The 15,717-nt window shown below is 45.1% G+C and overlaps 1 protein-coding gene across 2 annotated transcripts in view; it reads right to left on the bottom strand.

Annotated features, from left to right (window-relative positions):
- Positions 1-2,861: 2,861 nt before the first annotated feature.
- Positions 2,862-15,717, bottom strand: part of YPEL2 (yippee like 2) — a 61,376-nt gene continuing 48,520 nt past the window's right edge. For both annotated transcript variants that reach the window (XM_040640912.1, XM_040640913.1), the window contains exons 3-5: positions 12,387-12,430; positions 11,320-11,428; positions 2,862-7,648 (exon numbers count right to left, since the gene is read on the bottom strand). In XM_040640912.1, coding sequence (XP_040496846.1) covers positions 7,559-7,648; positions 11,320-11,428; positions 12,387-12,430 — 243 coding nt within the window. In that variant the 3' untranslated portion in view covers positions 2,862-7,558. The remainder of the gene's footprint in view (positions 7,649-11,319; positions 11,429-12,386; positions 12,431-15,717) is intronic.

Here is a 15,717-nt window from a genome sequence, read left to right as displayed (position 1 = left end):
ACTATCATATGATTTCTCTCATCTATGGAACATAAGAACTAGGATGATCGGTAGGAGAAGAAAGGGATAAAGAAAGGGGGGGTAATCAGAAGGGGGAATGAAACATGAGAGACTATGGACTATGAGAAATAAACTGAGGACTTCAGAGGGGAGGGGGGTGGGGGAATGGGATAGACCGGTGATGGGTAGAAAGGAGGGCACGTATTGCATGGTGCACTGGGTGTTATACGCAACTAATGAATCATCGAGCCTTACATCGGAAACCGGGGATGTACTGTATGGTGACTAACATAATATAATAAAAAATCATTAAAAAAATAAATAAAATAAAATAAAAATAAAATAAAAATCCCAGCTCTTCCATGAATATGTTATTTACTCTCTGAACCTCAGTTTTGTCTTCTGTAAAACGGGAGTACTTGCTTCACAGGAATGTTGCAAAATTAAATAATGTACATAAAGATTAAATATAATAGCCTACTTCATCCCACTCCCAATTCAAAACAGCACTGTGTAATCATAACAACCACTTTATTACTGACTCCGTACTATGTGCCGGGCACTGGGCTAAGCCCTTTCTGTAGTAGATTACCTTTTTTCTAAGTGAAACCAGTATTTGAAACCAGGTGCACTAACGCCAGAGATGGCCCTTGCCCTGCTCTAGGTTCAGATGAAAGGATTTATGAGCAATTGCTTCTGCAGGAAACAGCTGCCGGTGAGGGCGGTGGCTGATGTGGCTGGAGATTTGGCCAACAGGGAGGGCCATGCATAACCCTTTGTTCTCCTACTCGGCACAATTAGTACCACTGATTTTCTGCTCCCTGGGGTTAGTTTCCTGACTAGACTAGGCACACAACAGACGTCCAAAGAAATGCTTGTTGAATAAATGCATGCAAATAGTAAACTGTTCCTGATGTAACCATTTACCTTATGCAGGAAACATTCAATGCTAATGTCCTCTCTTCTCCTCTTAGGGATACTAACATATTAAACAGATTTTGAATCCACATTACTTCAACATTCACCAAGCAGTTGTTAAAACACCTACTATTAATCAAGGGGCCAAGGATTACACATATGATCTACTGCAGAGTATTAAAAAACCAACAAAGCCCAGCTTACATTCAGCTGAGGAATATACAATACCTTTCAGGTAGCAGTGACCTTTGTGGCTCTGCTTATGTTAATTTGCTGATTCACATTCCCTGACTCCTTACATATTAAGCAGTCACGATAGGCAGACTGAGAAAAGTGTCCTGTGAAGCCACCCAAGAATTAAAAAGGCTGGAGGGAGAGAGAGGCTGACATTTGGAACACAGTGCAGGGAAAGAATATAGGGCAGTGAAGCCAGGCTATATGATTCCTGACCCTGTCATTCCCATGAAACCTTCCTGACCTCAACTGCATCATCTATAAAATGGGAATAATTGGCATCTGTCATTGCTTTCCCATAGAGTGGTGAGGACTCCTGGGATGATGTGAGGAAGTGCCTCATGATCTTAAGTGAGGATCTTAAGTGAGGTCACGTAGGCAAAGCACCCTACCCAGGGTCCGACCTGATCCTCTGGACAGCCGCAGGGGTGTTAAGAGCTTGGAAGGGTGAGGACCCAAGGATTGCTGGTTTGGAACTGGTTGTCTCCCGCACATGTTATCTTTTCTCTCCTCCCGGGCTGCCAAAGGCAAACAAGAATGAAATGATAACAGACACTTCCACTGAAGCAAAACAGGTCACAGGAACAAGATAATACACTCAAGGACAAATCAAAGTCAACTGCAGCTCGGCCCAGAATGGGTAGGTGAAAATTCATGGGAAGAAGAAAAGGTATTTCTTATTTTATAGAGAGTAGGCTTTATTTTTTTTAATTTTTTATTTATTTATTTGAGAGAGTGAGGGACAGCCAGCGAGAGAGGGAACACAAGCAGGGGGAGTGGGAGAGGAAGAAGCAGGCTCCCAGTAGAGGAGCCTGATGTGGGGCTTGATCCCAGAAAGCCGGGATCACGCCCTGAGCCAAAGGCAGACGCTTAACCATTAAGCCACCCAGGCGCCCCTAGAGAATAGGCTTTTAAAATACTTTCACCAATGTGAACACACACAAACACACACATTTGTGTGGTTTTAATATCCTCTTTCTTCACTATTTAAGTTACCTATACAAAGTGAGAACGCTGTAAGTTGTGGAGGCAAGCTTTTGAAAAAAGTTGATGTCTAGGCAAAAATACCTGGTCTGTTAACCGAAGGCACCAGAACACAAAAGTGCGTATGCTGACTGGCTATGCAAGGTATGCATATGGAAGATACTGGAGGAAAAGAAAAACAGCCGATTTATTAGAACAGTTGAACTGCCTCACCCAGTGCCTGGAACCTAACAGATGTTTAATAAATATTTGTTCGGTGAGTGAGGAGACTTGATTTTCCGTACACTAGAACTGTGACTACTGCTTTCCCTTTGTTAGCCAGTTATTCCGAGATAATGCTGCCTCTCTGTGACCTAATTTTGTGGTTTTACAATTCTTTTATCTCTTCACTTGATGCAATCCGATTTCCCCAAAAGAAATTGGTATAAACAAAGTTTGCAGAGTTTAAGAATATGGGGTTTAGTAGACAGAAATCCTAAAGGTCACTCAGGCATTTCTGATATCTAAAGATAAGAGAAGCATTTCCAGATAAGCAGGAGACCTGATGTTTATTCATTAATTGGCCACCTGTCCTTGGAGCAAACAACCCCGCAGGATCGCAGGGTCTCAGTCGAGCTCTGTGAACGGGGTTAGACAGATGACCTCCTACAGGCTTTCAGTTACTTTCAATGTTAAAAGTCAAGATAAAACATGCTAGGTCAATTAAGACAGATGAGCCCTCTGACGAATATTTGAAAACTTTATTTTCTCAAATGAGCACCAACACAGATTGGAAATATGACAGAAACAATGCACTTTTCTCTAATACTGAATCGCTATGTACAAATACAGGAAAAGGTGAAGACAAATTATTTGAAAATAATTATCTTTGTTATTGAAGCAAAGTGACCTGAAAAATGTCACACACACACAAAAAAAAGATAGGGAAAATAACAAAACCCAAACCCAACAAACACAGTTTGTAAACACAAGCATAAATAGACAGATTCCGTATTGAAAGATCGTCTCTGCAGGTTGGAAAAGGGAACCGACTCTCACTTTCACCAAATGTTATATAAAAACATACAGGCAGATCGAAGTTGGTGATGGGAATAGCTTGTTTCTTCTTGGCTTTACCTTTCACTGCTGGCAGATTTCATGACTGTATTTTGCTTAAGGAAATAAAACATCTCTTTCCTCTACCTTAACCACTAGCATGTTTTCTCACTCGAGGCAGACTCTTTGTTAAAATATCTAAGTTGATTGTGTTCAAGAGTTGATTTCCCAGCCTCTCCTGAACCTGAGGCAATCTGACCTTAAAATAAAATAAACTATTTACCTACAAGGTATGTGTATTATTTTACTGATGTGCTTTCAACCCAAACCAGCGAACGATGTGGCTTCTACCACAACTAGACCCTGGGGTACGTAAGGAGCACACGCACATCTCAGAAACACACAGACTTGACTCTGCTTGATCTTCACAAACAACAGATTTCCTTTACAATCTGGGAAAGTTGAGCACACAAAGAAAAAGGAGCAAAGTAGCAATAGCTCCACGCTCAGAAAAATAAATTCCTCATGGTTTGTGCTGTTGGTCCACTCAGAAACAAAACCACCAGAGAGAAAGAGAAGAAAGCCTTATGTGCCCAAGGTGTAAACTGTAGGTATAGTGTCCCCAATAAAAAAAGAAAAAAGGAGGCACGGTCCAAAGTGCTTTTTACACACACACACACATACACACATACACACACACACACACACACACGCAGGCATACACGCACGCACACGCATTAAAAACAAGATTCCGATTTGTTGGAAATTCTTCCAACGAGGAATCACTAAGTTGTTACTAAATCTGATTTTATTTATTTTCTTTTCTAGCCAGTATTGGTGCAAGAAAATATTTCAATTATCAACCTGGTAATGTACTGCAGAGTCTGTTCCATTGGGGAAAAAAATGCAGAGAGCCATTGCTTTATTGCCTCTATCCAGACTAAAGTGATACAGACCTTTTTTTTTTTAAAAGAGTATATTGGTGATCACCGTTTCCCTTAAAATATACTTCAAGAAATGCAGAGGAAACCATAGAATTTAAAAATGAAAATAAAAAGTGCTCTCAGGGGATCTGAGAAAACAGCACCAAATATATTATTTAAAAAATTAAATATTATTTACAAAAGTATATTTCACAAGCAACTTTTTTTTCATATATATATATCCACTTGAAAATCTTTTTATAAAGGGGACACCTCTTTTTCACACACTGACCCACCAGTCAAGATTTACTCTCTCCGATCTCCATGATCGTGCTGTCTCGGAGTCGGGGCAGCACTCCGTCAGGCCCAGCGGACAGTCTGTGGGCATCAGGTCTGGCTGTATTTGATTCAGGTCAAATCAACCCATCAGCAGCCTGAGACTAACATCCTGGGGTCTGGGTGTAATCCAGGGCCACCGAGGCCACATGACCTAGGACAGCACAGGGGAGACGGACCTAGAGAGTCTGCCAGCTGGACTTCGGTTGCAAATGAAGCCAGCTGCTGGCTGAGGTATAGAACTTCATGCCTTCCCTTTCTCACTTCTCCCTGCATCCCGCTCTACTCCCTGCTCCCTGCCTAGGCTTTACCGTCGAACTCCAATTCCCTGAACTCGCCAGGGGTGAATGGATGAGGTCTTTGGTTATGCTCTGAGTCAATAATTTGGTGAGGAAATTAAAGAAGGAACTGACTGAGGCCATGAGTTGATGTGTCTCCATCACTCAGCTGCAGTCTCTCCAATACCGCTAGGTGTTAGGTAGACAAGCCACGAATGGAGCTAAGTTATAAGAAGCACTTTTGGTTTCATTGACACAAAGGGAAAGCCTAATGAGTTTTTGTTTTTTTTTTCCCCTGTAGTTATGGAAAAACCAACATTCTACTCAGATCTTTTGCACCAAGTACGGTGCCACACACCCATTGGATGCTCAATGGGTAAAGAACTGGAAACAAAAACAAAAACAAAAAAACAAAAAAACCAGAACCTGGGTCTAACTGGAGCCTGCTCTGATCCATGCAACAGTCAGAGGTCTCATCCCCAAGGAAGAACAGTGGCACATTGGTCTCCTCTGCCCCTTGAAAATTCTAGGGCACCCCGTGTCTGGTTTCTATGTCAGCACACTCCATTTTCAGTCTCAAAGACAAAACACCTACCCGTGCTTAACCCCCATCTTCTTTCTATGGAAAGGAGTATCAACAGCCAGGACATTCCCTGAGCAAAGAGACTAATCAAAATCTCTAAGTGAAGGCTGCTACCTTCAGGGCAGACAGAATCGGGGATCTAGGATCTCTGTGCTGGGAAGCCAGCTTAGGAATGTGAAAGTTGAAAATGCTTTTTATTGAGATCTTGGCCCGCGGAGCCAGAAGAGCTTTTTCTCTGGGAGTGGAAATGAAATACTTCTTCTGAACCTGTCTGCTTTTTAGTAATGTGGGGAGCACTTAATCTCCCAGGGTTGCTAAAGTACCAAAAAATGTGGTAAAAAGCCTCTGGAAACAAGATTCAATATCTAAGAATCCTTTTGTGTTACAAAAGCGGTCTACTGCTAAACCTGGAGCCACCCAGCTTCTCCTCAGTCCTGCGTCCGTCACTGTCCAGGGCAGGACCACGCCTAGCTCAGGTCCCCCCTGCAATCAGCCCACAGACACATGAAAAGGCATTTCCACCATGGACTCCCTCCCTACGGGAATTTGTCTGAATTCTGGAAATGTCCCTGGTTGGCTGCTTGAATCCTGATGAATCAAATTTTACAGATTTTTACCTCTACAAACGAACTCTTCTATGACCTTTAAGGTGAATTTTCCTATAGGATCAGCCTACTTAGAGAATGAGATGCTGAGAATTACCTAACATAATCGGCATATATCTTAACATTAATTACATTTTCGGTCTAAGCAATAAAGTTAACTCAGTGAAATGAGTTTCGGTCGTGCACCGTGTACTGGCTGAACTGCTGGGAGAATACACTTCACAGTGCTGGGTAACTGTAACAAACTCCTTTCTTTCATGAGCCTTATTAAGGATTTGTTCTCTGAACTTTGGTTTGGTTTGCGAGATGGGAGGCAGGGGCTAATATTGGAATTTGTAACTTGATGTCGGAAATCATATCTAGGCCCTCCCCGCTGCTGGATCACTCTGACCATTTCTCTCCACACAAAGCATTCAAGTCCAAGGAGAACAGGTAGGGGCATGAGGAATCTACCGGCCAGGTTATCACTAAGCTTGAAGCCTTGGGACTTTGTTTTCCACAATCTACAATGATAGAACTGGAGAAAAACACCCAAAACTCTATGTACAAAGAATTGCTGCTCTCACTGAAGCCACTGCATATACCAAAGGGGAAAGATGCACTAACCTGTAATGGTTCAAATCTAAACTATTCCCAGCACTGCCCCACCCCACCCCCTTCCTTGCCACAAGGCTCTTCTCTTACTAAGGGTCAAGAAAAAAGGTTAGACAGTCAGAATTGCTAACTGCTTCTACTTTTTATTTTTTCTGGCCCAGTATCTGAGCCATTTCTGCAGGAGCTCCCCAACTACCGCCCCCTTTGTTCCCTGTCCTCCTCAATTACTGATTTTAGTTGGTTGGCGGCCAAAGCCTTTGGGATGTTTGGATCTTGCACCCATTGCAAATGGCAGTCCCCCTCTTCTCACCTACGGTGGCTGAAGAGGCAAAGATTACCTGAAGGAGCAGTGAGGCATCAGAGTTATCAAAACCACCTGGGCTTTTCACTCTCTGCTTCCACGACACCCCCAACTCAACCCAGAACCACGACCCTGACCCCCCTAGAGTTAGGGCCAGTTCTTGCACTCACATGCTAACCTGGCATGGTCGGTGTCAGGAACAGAAGCTTCTGATCAGAGAGAATGCAGTCATGAGGTATTTTTTTTTTTCTCTTTGTCCTTTTAGACAAGTTGATTATTTCAAGCCTAAGTTACCAGGACTCCAGAAGCAGCACAATTTTGTTCCTACCTCTTAATGGCCCATCCCCTGCCCACCCCTGGGACCCTCAAGGCTCCCCCTTCCCCTCTTCCTCACACCCCCATGCTGTGCCACTGCTTTCCTGACAAGAGGCTATCAGGCAGCTCTTACGTGGGCCCTAGGGCCCTTATCAAGGTGGGCTGCCGCCATGCGGTCAGGCATCTGTTCCTTTTGTTGTTTTGTTTTCCGCCAACACTAGAACAGAGAGAGAAGCCAGGATCAACTCACAAACAGATACAAAGCAAAGAGACAGAGAGACAGCGATTTAGAGGCCGGTCCCCAGAAAGACGGCGTCAGGGTGGGAGAATGCCCCAGATGGCAAGGCCCCTAAATGGATGGAACCAAGCGGTCAGTCACTCTCTCGCGCTTGGGTAGAATGTTCGGTTGGATGGCATTCACGCGGACACTGGGTTAGGCGGATACCCTCCGATCAGTCCCAGCCATTATCCTTGATCATGTGTGCTAGCTCAATGATGTATTTGCCTTCTTTATATTTCTGGCTGCTTTCAAAGGCATGTTCCTAGGAGACACAAAGGAAGAGAAAAGACACTGAATGACCAAAGCAAGTAGGTGACTTGTAGCCATGGAGCGATCAGGACCAGCTTCACCTGGGCTGAGAGAATTCCCGCCACTCAGACACGCCACATCCCCTTCACTGAGTCCGGCTCTGAGGCAGCACCAGGACTTCCTCAATATTTACAACAGAGTTTCAATATTTTGCAATTTAAATATTCTAAACATTCTTCTCAATATTTACAATAGAATTTCTTCAGGATCTCTGCTCATTTAAGGCTTTGCCCAAATGTCACCACCTTCGTAAGGTCTTTCCCTACTATTCTATTTTAAAAGCACAACTTCCACCCCAGAACTCCCTCTCCCTGCTTCATTCTTCTCCATGGCACTTACCATTTTCAAACACACAGTACAAGCTGCACATCTATTGTGCCTACTGGCTCGCACCACCACAATACGAATTTCATGGCAGGCAGAGGTTTTCATTTATTCTGTTCACTGCAGTATCCCTCATGCCTAGAAGACTGCTTGCCAGATAACAGGTCTTCAGTAACTGTTGAGTGAGTGAGTGACTGTGTGTGCATGTAAAAATCTTAGGGGAACTTGGTTTCGAATGCTAACCAGAAATGTGCTCTATGGATGTATCCATGAAGTTTCTATGGCATAATCCTCAACTTTACTTTGTTACACTTAGAGAAAAGACACTCAGGGACAGAACAAAGCATTGTGGGGCCAAACAGGTCTCTTATTTATCTTGCTGTTTCTATGTCAGGTGTGTTAAGTCTGTTTTTCCTTCATTGCCTTTCTCCAGGGAGAAAGGAGCTACATGAACTCCAGGCTGAAGAACCTGGCAGCCCTCACGCCCCACCCAGCTGCCAGGCCTCCAGAGAGAAAATGCAGTAGAAACCACCTGGCAGATTACCATCCTAAATTTACAACACTGTGGGTGGGCTTGCAGGCTAATAAGCCCCACGGGGGGAAACAGCCCTGTATAGGTATAGGCTCAAAGGGTATTTTATCCCCCGACGCAGATGTGTAAGAACATCTTGGTTTATTATATGAAAAACACTGGTCATCACAGTCATTAGACGTCTGGGCTCGACGTGCAGAAGCACGGACATCAGCTCTTTTTCTGAGTCTTCCAACTCCGTAAGCAACTCAACCCTCCTGCCTGTAGGTTCTGGGCAGCATTTGTATGAACTCTGTCTTCTGTTCCTAGAGCTCCGGGGATTTGGGTCTCCGAACAAGAGCTCACACTTGAGCCTCTTGCTGAGAGAGGAATCATTCCACAAAGTGGAGAGGGGAGAGGGGAGAGGTGAGGGGAGGGGCACTGAGCGAGAATGTGCAAACACATCACACACACGCAAGAGCTGTGGACTCAGCAGTCATTTCCCTGACATTTCATTATTCCTCAGCTCCGTGTGTGTGTGTGTGTGTGTGTGTGTGTGTGTGTGTGTGTTTGTGTACGCAACAGAGGAATGTGGTTTGAGAATAAGACCTATTGTTCCGTTGTGGTAGTGTGTTCACGATAGCAGGGAGGTAAAAAGAAAACTAGGAAAGTAAGAATATATCCCTATTAAACAAACAAACAAAAAAAGCCAAGAGAAAAAAAAATTCAACAGCCCCAAGCCCCAAGCCAAAGGGCACCTGCAAAATGTCCTAACTGGACTCCAGTGGACAGAACACTATCTCTGGAGTCTGCAGAAACACCCCAGACTGAACCCTGGCCCCAGAAGCATCACTTAACCACTTGCGTTTACAACTGCAAAGTTTCCATTTACAAAACTGGGATAATTAAAAGTACTTCACAGGATTACTGTGAGGGTCAGAAGAAATAATGGAATGAAAGATTGGAGCACTGGCCTGAGACTTGAGAGGTAATCAATAAATATTTGGGGGAGATGGGGTTTCTCTACTGTCCTGTGCATATCACTATGCCCGTCAAGCTGTTTTGTCTGTTTCCCTGTAGCTTTCCTCCCTGATATCATGACTGTAAACGCCCCCAAGGGCAAGTATTAGATCAAGTTTACTTTGTACCCAACACAAAGGCTTTAAATAAACCTTTGTCAAAGGCGTGAATCATTTTACCTGAAGGAGCAAAACCAACGAACTCAGAATTACCTTCTCTCTGTAATCCTGCACATCGTCAAGGGAGTAAGATGACCAAGAGGTTGGGGAAACAAAGGCCAGAACATTTCTGAATAATCAAAACCAGAACTGTGGCCCCCAGATCACCCAGAGGGGGCCACCAGCCATACAGGGGAAAACAGGCCAAGGCTAGTTTTTCCCACAAGAAGCAATCAGGGAAACCATAGGGATCTGTGATCATCTTGGCATCGTGAAACACGCCACGTAGGGTGTTTCCTTCTAATTCTGAACATTTCAAGGGAGGTGTGAAAGATGGGATCTAAAGGCAAGGCTGCTCTGTAGCAGACCCCACCTGTGGCAGTTACGATTTGCACGTTTTTGAACTTCGGTTAAATGGAATCATACTTTCATGTCGGGCTTCTGCTCAACGTCTTTTTTATTTAAACAGACTTCTTCGTATTTTTAGAGCAGTTTTAGGTTCACAGCAAAAAGGAGCAGAAGGCAAGGAGGTTTCCCCTGTACTCTCTGCTCTCACATAACGCACAGCCTCCCCCATTCCCGGAGCCCTGCAGAGTGGTGTATTTGTCACAATCAACAAACCTACACTGGCACATCATTTTGACTCTGCGGGCAGTTGGGACGACTCCTCGGGGCTCNNNNCCGAAGCTAATTAACAGCTAACTAACCACAGGCCGTATGAGCCAGCCCCACACTGACCCAGGGCAACTGACAGGACAGGGAATTTATGGCATTTTACATGGAATAAACTGTCTTCCCAGAGACAGTAAGACTCATTTTTCAATATCTCCACCATGACCAGGCAGAAAAAAGCACGTGAAAATATCTGCCAATAATAAATATATCTACCAGCAATAACAACAAAAGTTTATTTTCACCCTGGAGAAGGACTGCTCGCTCTATCTGTTGAGTTAAACAGCGAAGGAACGAATGAATGAACAGGAGGGAGAGTCCAGCCGTGACTATATCTAACAGTGGACATTAACATGTTTGATGGTGCCTAGCACAGGGCCTAGGACCTGAGAGATGTTTCAGAGACATTCATTGGAGGAGAGTGCATGCGCTCAGCAGTGAGACTCCTGGATGCCTATATCCTGGTTTGGCCATGTAATGGCTAGGTAACATCGGATGTGCTATTCACCTCCCTATGCCTCTCCGTTTCCTCATCCATAAAATAGGGAATAAAATATGACCTACCTTCTAAGGATGCTGTGAAGATCAAATAAAATAATATAGGCCTGGAACACAGTAGGTTTGTGGAAATGTTATGTGCTATTATTACTATTATTAAACTGTAAAGCAGGTGTGTATGTGTGTGTGCGTGTTTAGCTGTTTCAGGGCAGGTGCAAAGGAACGAGGAGGAGAAGGGGACTGTCAGAGAAAAGAGAAGAATGAACGTGGCAGATAGGAGTGTGCCAGGAACTGCTCTTCGGGTCCAGCTGCCTGTTCCTGGACTAAGATAATCCCGCAAGGTCACAGGAAGCCAGGAGAAGAAAGCAATCTTCCAGCACAAGGCTCTCAGCTACTCCCTTCACCACCCTCTCGCCACTGACCAGACTCTTCAGTACTCACATATTTCCAGCCCAGCGTGGTTTTGCAGTTTTCACAGTAAATGTCTGCGACTGCATGGAGTCCTGTTAGCAACACTCGCTCTTCTGCGGGCCCGCAGCCCACATTAACTCTGTGCCAAGGGACAGAGAGAGAATGGGTAGTTAGTCACACATTCATCCTCGCTCGTTCAAGCTGAGCTTGCAGCGAGAAAATAACTGAGCACGGACACCTCACGGGAAGCCAACGCTGAGAACGGCGTTGTTTATGACCCAAAGTGATAACAGCCCCTAAAAGGTAGCCATGTGGAAACACCTCCATTGAAATGCATGTGAGATCTGCAAGTTCTGACTGAGTCTATGAAAAACAGTCTTTATGGTTGAGACTTTGCTTGGAAGGTTTCTAACTAATGCTTCTAATCTTGTAACCTAAGGGGACCAACTGATGGCCACAGCCATCAGCACGGGTCCTCAGCTCAGAGCTTACTGAGGACGAAATGCAGCCGAAGATGTCAAACATGACATCCACAGAGTCTTGTCCTGATTACAAGACTGAATGAGCCCTGTGTTATCTCCAACATGCTACATTGCACTTCTCACACTTCATCGCACTTGTGCGAGCATCACCTTCCTTTCCCAGGGGATAGGCTATAAATGAGAGCCCTATAGGCCACGACTGTAGTGGGGAAGGCTCGTTACTAACGGGGCCTTTTCCTCCAGCCGCTGCTCCTGCTGCGATCTCTGTGTCTTTTGCTCGACCTCCTCTCTCTTCCCGGATGACTCATCTTAGATCTGGTTATGAAGCCTCCATGATGAGGCTCTCAGAAGAACTTCAACTTCTTCCCTATGAGGCTACAGCCCTCTGATGTGCCTACTGTGGGTAGTAAATGTATTATTTTTAGCCAAAGATGCTCCCCCCCCCCCAAAATTCCCAAAGATAATTGGCTATCTACTGTGGAGAGTAAAGTTTCGTAGGGCTTTTATTGTCGAAGAGGGGTAGGGGCCATTGTTGAATGACCACTGAGTGGTGCTCCCACCCCCCTCCCCCCGGATAAAATTTGCACCAAACCAGGGATTACCAGAGACACTCACACTGAGTTAAAGAGGTATGCTCGTCCTTGACTTCCTTGAAACGACTGAAATGCAAGAAAACAAATCGATAGTTAGATATCCATTTCACCCACCCGTTCGGGAAACCAGTCCCACATCGCAATAATCATGACCTTCCAAGGATTGACACAGAGAAAAAAAAAAAAGAAAAAGGCCCTGAGCCATTTAATAGTCAAGCTGGCAGCTAGCACGGGGGAGGACAAGAGGAGAGAATAAACAGAGCTACAGAGCTTGGGCCGGCCCACACTTGGACTGTTTTCACCAGCCCAGGTGAGGAGATAGAAAAACCAAACTCCACAGTATCATTGAAAACTTCTTCCCTCCTGACACCGTCTGTTTTTTTAATCCACCCAAGATAATCCACACCGGCCTTTGCTGGACCCACTTGATTTCAGGCATCTGTGGGGGCCACAGCTTTCCTCGTGCTGGTTAGGGAAACCAGTGTGAGCACTTTGCTTGCCCTCTTGGTCCAACCCTGAGAAGATGGCAAAGAATCCCCAAGGCAAGAAAGAATAAACCACCAAACCTACACTTCTCACTTCTTGTAGATCCTAAGTGCCCCGCAGTAACAATCCTCCTCGATGGGAGCATGGGAGCTCTCCTGAGGTGTAAGCAACTTGATCTCTAGATCACAGGAATGCTCATTAAGCAGCAATCCCATTTTAAATTCTAGCTTAAATATGAGCTGCTCTCTTCCGGCTGAAGGGTGGCAGGGAACAGGAGAAACCTGAGCCAAAGCTTGCCATGCAGTTTGGCTTCGACTTCCATTAACACAGGCCCTCGCCGTGTTTCCCTCCTCTGGTTACACTGAAATGTCTGCCTGACATGAGCCATCCGTGTTCTGCTTTGCTGCCTGCATTTTTAATGTGAATCGTACTCTGAACCAAACATCCTGGTGTTCTCTGAAAACCACTCTAAAAACAAACAAATAAATAAGGGACTCTCCCATGACCTCTGTTACTCAGTGGCTGGAGAAATCCAGTGGTGACTGGTTAACAGAGGACCAGAGGGTAAGAGAGAACCAGACAGGACACAGATCACTGCACACCAGACAGCCATTGTCAGAAATACAGGACTTTAGGGATCAGTGCCGCCAGCCAGAAAGAAAGGCAAAATTTCTGACTTGTGGAAAAACTGCCTTTGGGGCAGCTGGATCGTTGGTTGCCTCCAACACACAAATGCACCAGAGGCCTTTGCGCCCAGGTGGAGCTCCGAGGGGCAAGCAGATGTTCCCCAGCAGCCGCTCAGACTGAAACCAGCTCTTTCCTTTGGGTTTTGAAACATTCCTGGGGGAACGTAAGAATGTCCAGGTTAGAATAAGCAGGAATAGGAGTGTCCCAGCCTTGAAAACCTGTAGGTCTATGCCGAGTGTTTGGAAGAGACAGTGTCCCTGTGACACAGACCGTGGACTTAGACAACCTGTTAGTTCAACCCTGGAGCAGAAAGACACCTAGCACTGCAAGGAAGCCAAGGCTTCACCGTCTGGCCTCACCAACCTCCGCGGTCTCTCACTACGGTGTCCTTTGCTCTAGCTGGGCCAAACCACCACAGTTCCTGGAACTTGCATTTCACCCATTTGCCCAGGATGTTCCCTCAGATGGGGAGGCTTGTCCACCTCACCAATGCCAGGCCTTGGCTCAGCTTCCTCTCTTTCGTAAGGCTTTCCCTGACCTCCCCCGGAAGAGGCACCCATTGGCACCCACGTTCTGGACTCCTCCTGTCCCCTGTCTGTTCCTCTTTCTTAGCACTGAACATACTGGATCTAATTTATGTTTATTTTCTAACTCCCTCACTAGACTGTGAGCTCCCTGAAGGGACAGGCCAAGTCTTCCCGCTCTCTGAACCCCTAGACCAGAGCACATGAACCTGGCACACTGTAGGCATTTATTAAATAGTTACTCCACTGGGGAATTGCCCCTAATTTCCTTTATTTCTTTAGGTGGCTTTACTGATGTGTAAGTGTTGTCATAAACTGTACTTATTTAAAGTGCACTGTTTGTATCTACCTGTGAAAACATCACCACAATCAAGACCGTGACACCCAAAAGTTTCCTTTTGTCCCTCTTCATCTTATTGCCTTCCCTTCCCTCCTCATCCACCAGCAGCCACTGCTGTCACTGTCACTTGTACTCTCCGGCTTTTTATAAATGAAATCACATAGTACATAGTGCTTTTTGTCTGGCTTCTCTCACAGAGCAATCATTCTTCCAAGATTCATCCACGTTGTTGCCTTTTATCAAAAGCTCATTCCCTGGGGCACCTGGGTAGCACTGTCGGTTAAGCTTCTGACTCTTGGTTTCAACTTGGGTCATGATCTCAGGGTCGTGAGATCGAGCCCCGCGTTGGGCTCCGTGCTCAGCGTGGAGTCTGCTTATCCCTCTCTCCCCCCTCATCTCTTTCGCTCAAATAAATAAATATCTTTTTGGTTTTGGTTTTGTTTTTTTAAAAAGCTCATTCCCTTTTTATTGCGGAGTTGTATTCCATTCTACGGATTTACCACAGTTCCTTTATATTTGGTCTGATTTTCATAAGGGATTTGGACTAGTCAACCTCCCAAGCCCCTTACAGCTCCAAAATTACATTCTCTTGTAATTCCTGGTTCTACATTATGGATAACCGGGAGCATCATCTTCTAAGAAACACCTGTTATGAACTTCAAGTTTGCAGCTTAGAAGAATGTGGCTATGGGAAAACAAATTCTAGAAGAAAGCAGACAGGAAGGTGACAACACAAAGCAACATAGCTCTACCATTTATAACAGGACAAGGCATTTACTTCCCAAACACACACAGATCTACCACACCCAGAGACAATTGGGAATGCAGGCTGAGCAGCAGCACGGTAAGACTTTCCGGGATAGAGGAATGGCCAGAAGGTATGTAAGACAATCAGGGTAGGGAAAAAACACTGAATTTTTAACCTATTTTTACCTTTCTTTCTGTTATTATTATTTTCTATTTTTATCTTTAAAAGAAGTGTCACTAAACAGTCATAGAGATTTGCCACAGGGATCTTCCCTGGGCTAGCGTCATGTGTGCACAGGTATCTAGAAGGAAGTGTGGGGCTCTCACTGTGCGTCTAGCAGCGATAGTGGTCCCCTTCAGTCTCTACTTTCAGCATATTGTGAATACTGCTGTTTCTGTGCAACAGAATGTCAATAATGAGACTAATCTTAAAAAGGGTGGGGGGATATTTGGGGCTCCTGGGTGGCTCAGTCGGTTGGGCNNNNTCAGCTCCAGACATGATCTCAGGGTCCTGAGATTAGGCTCCGAGGGGAGTGTGTTTGAGAATTCTCTCTCTACCTCTCCTTCTG

The sequence above is a fragment of the Ursus maritimus genome, unplaced genomic scaffold (assembly GCF_017311325.1).
Source record: "Ursus maritimus isolate PB19 unplaced genomic scaffold, ASM1731132v1 scaffold_24, whole genome shotgun sequence".
NCBI lineage: Eukaryota > Metazoa > Chordata > Mammalia > Carnivora > Ursidae > Ursus > Ursus maritimus.
Note: the sequence above shows the minus strand (reverse complement) of the source record. Positions and strands in the feature narration are given on the sequence as shown.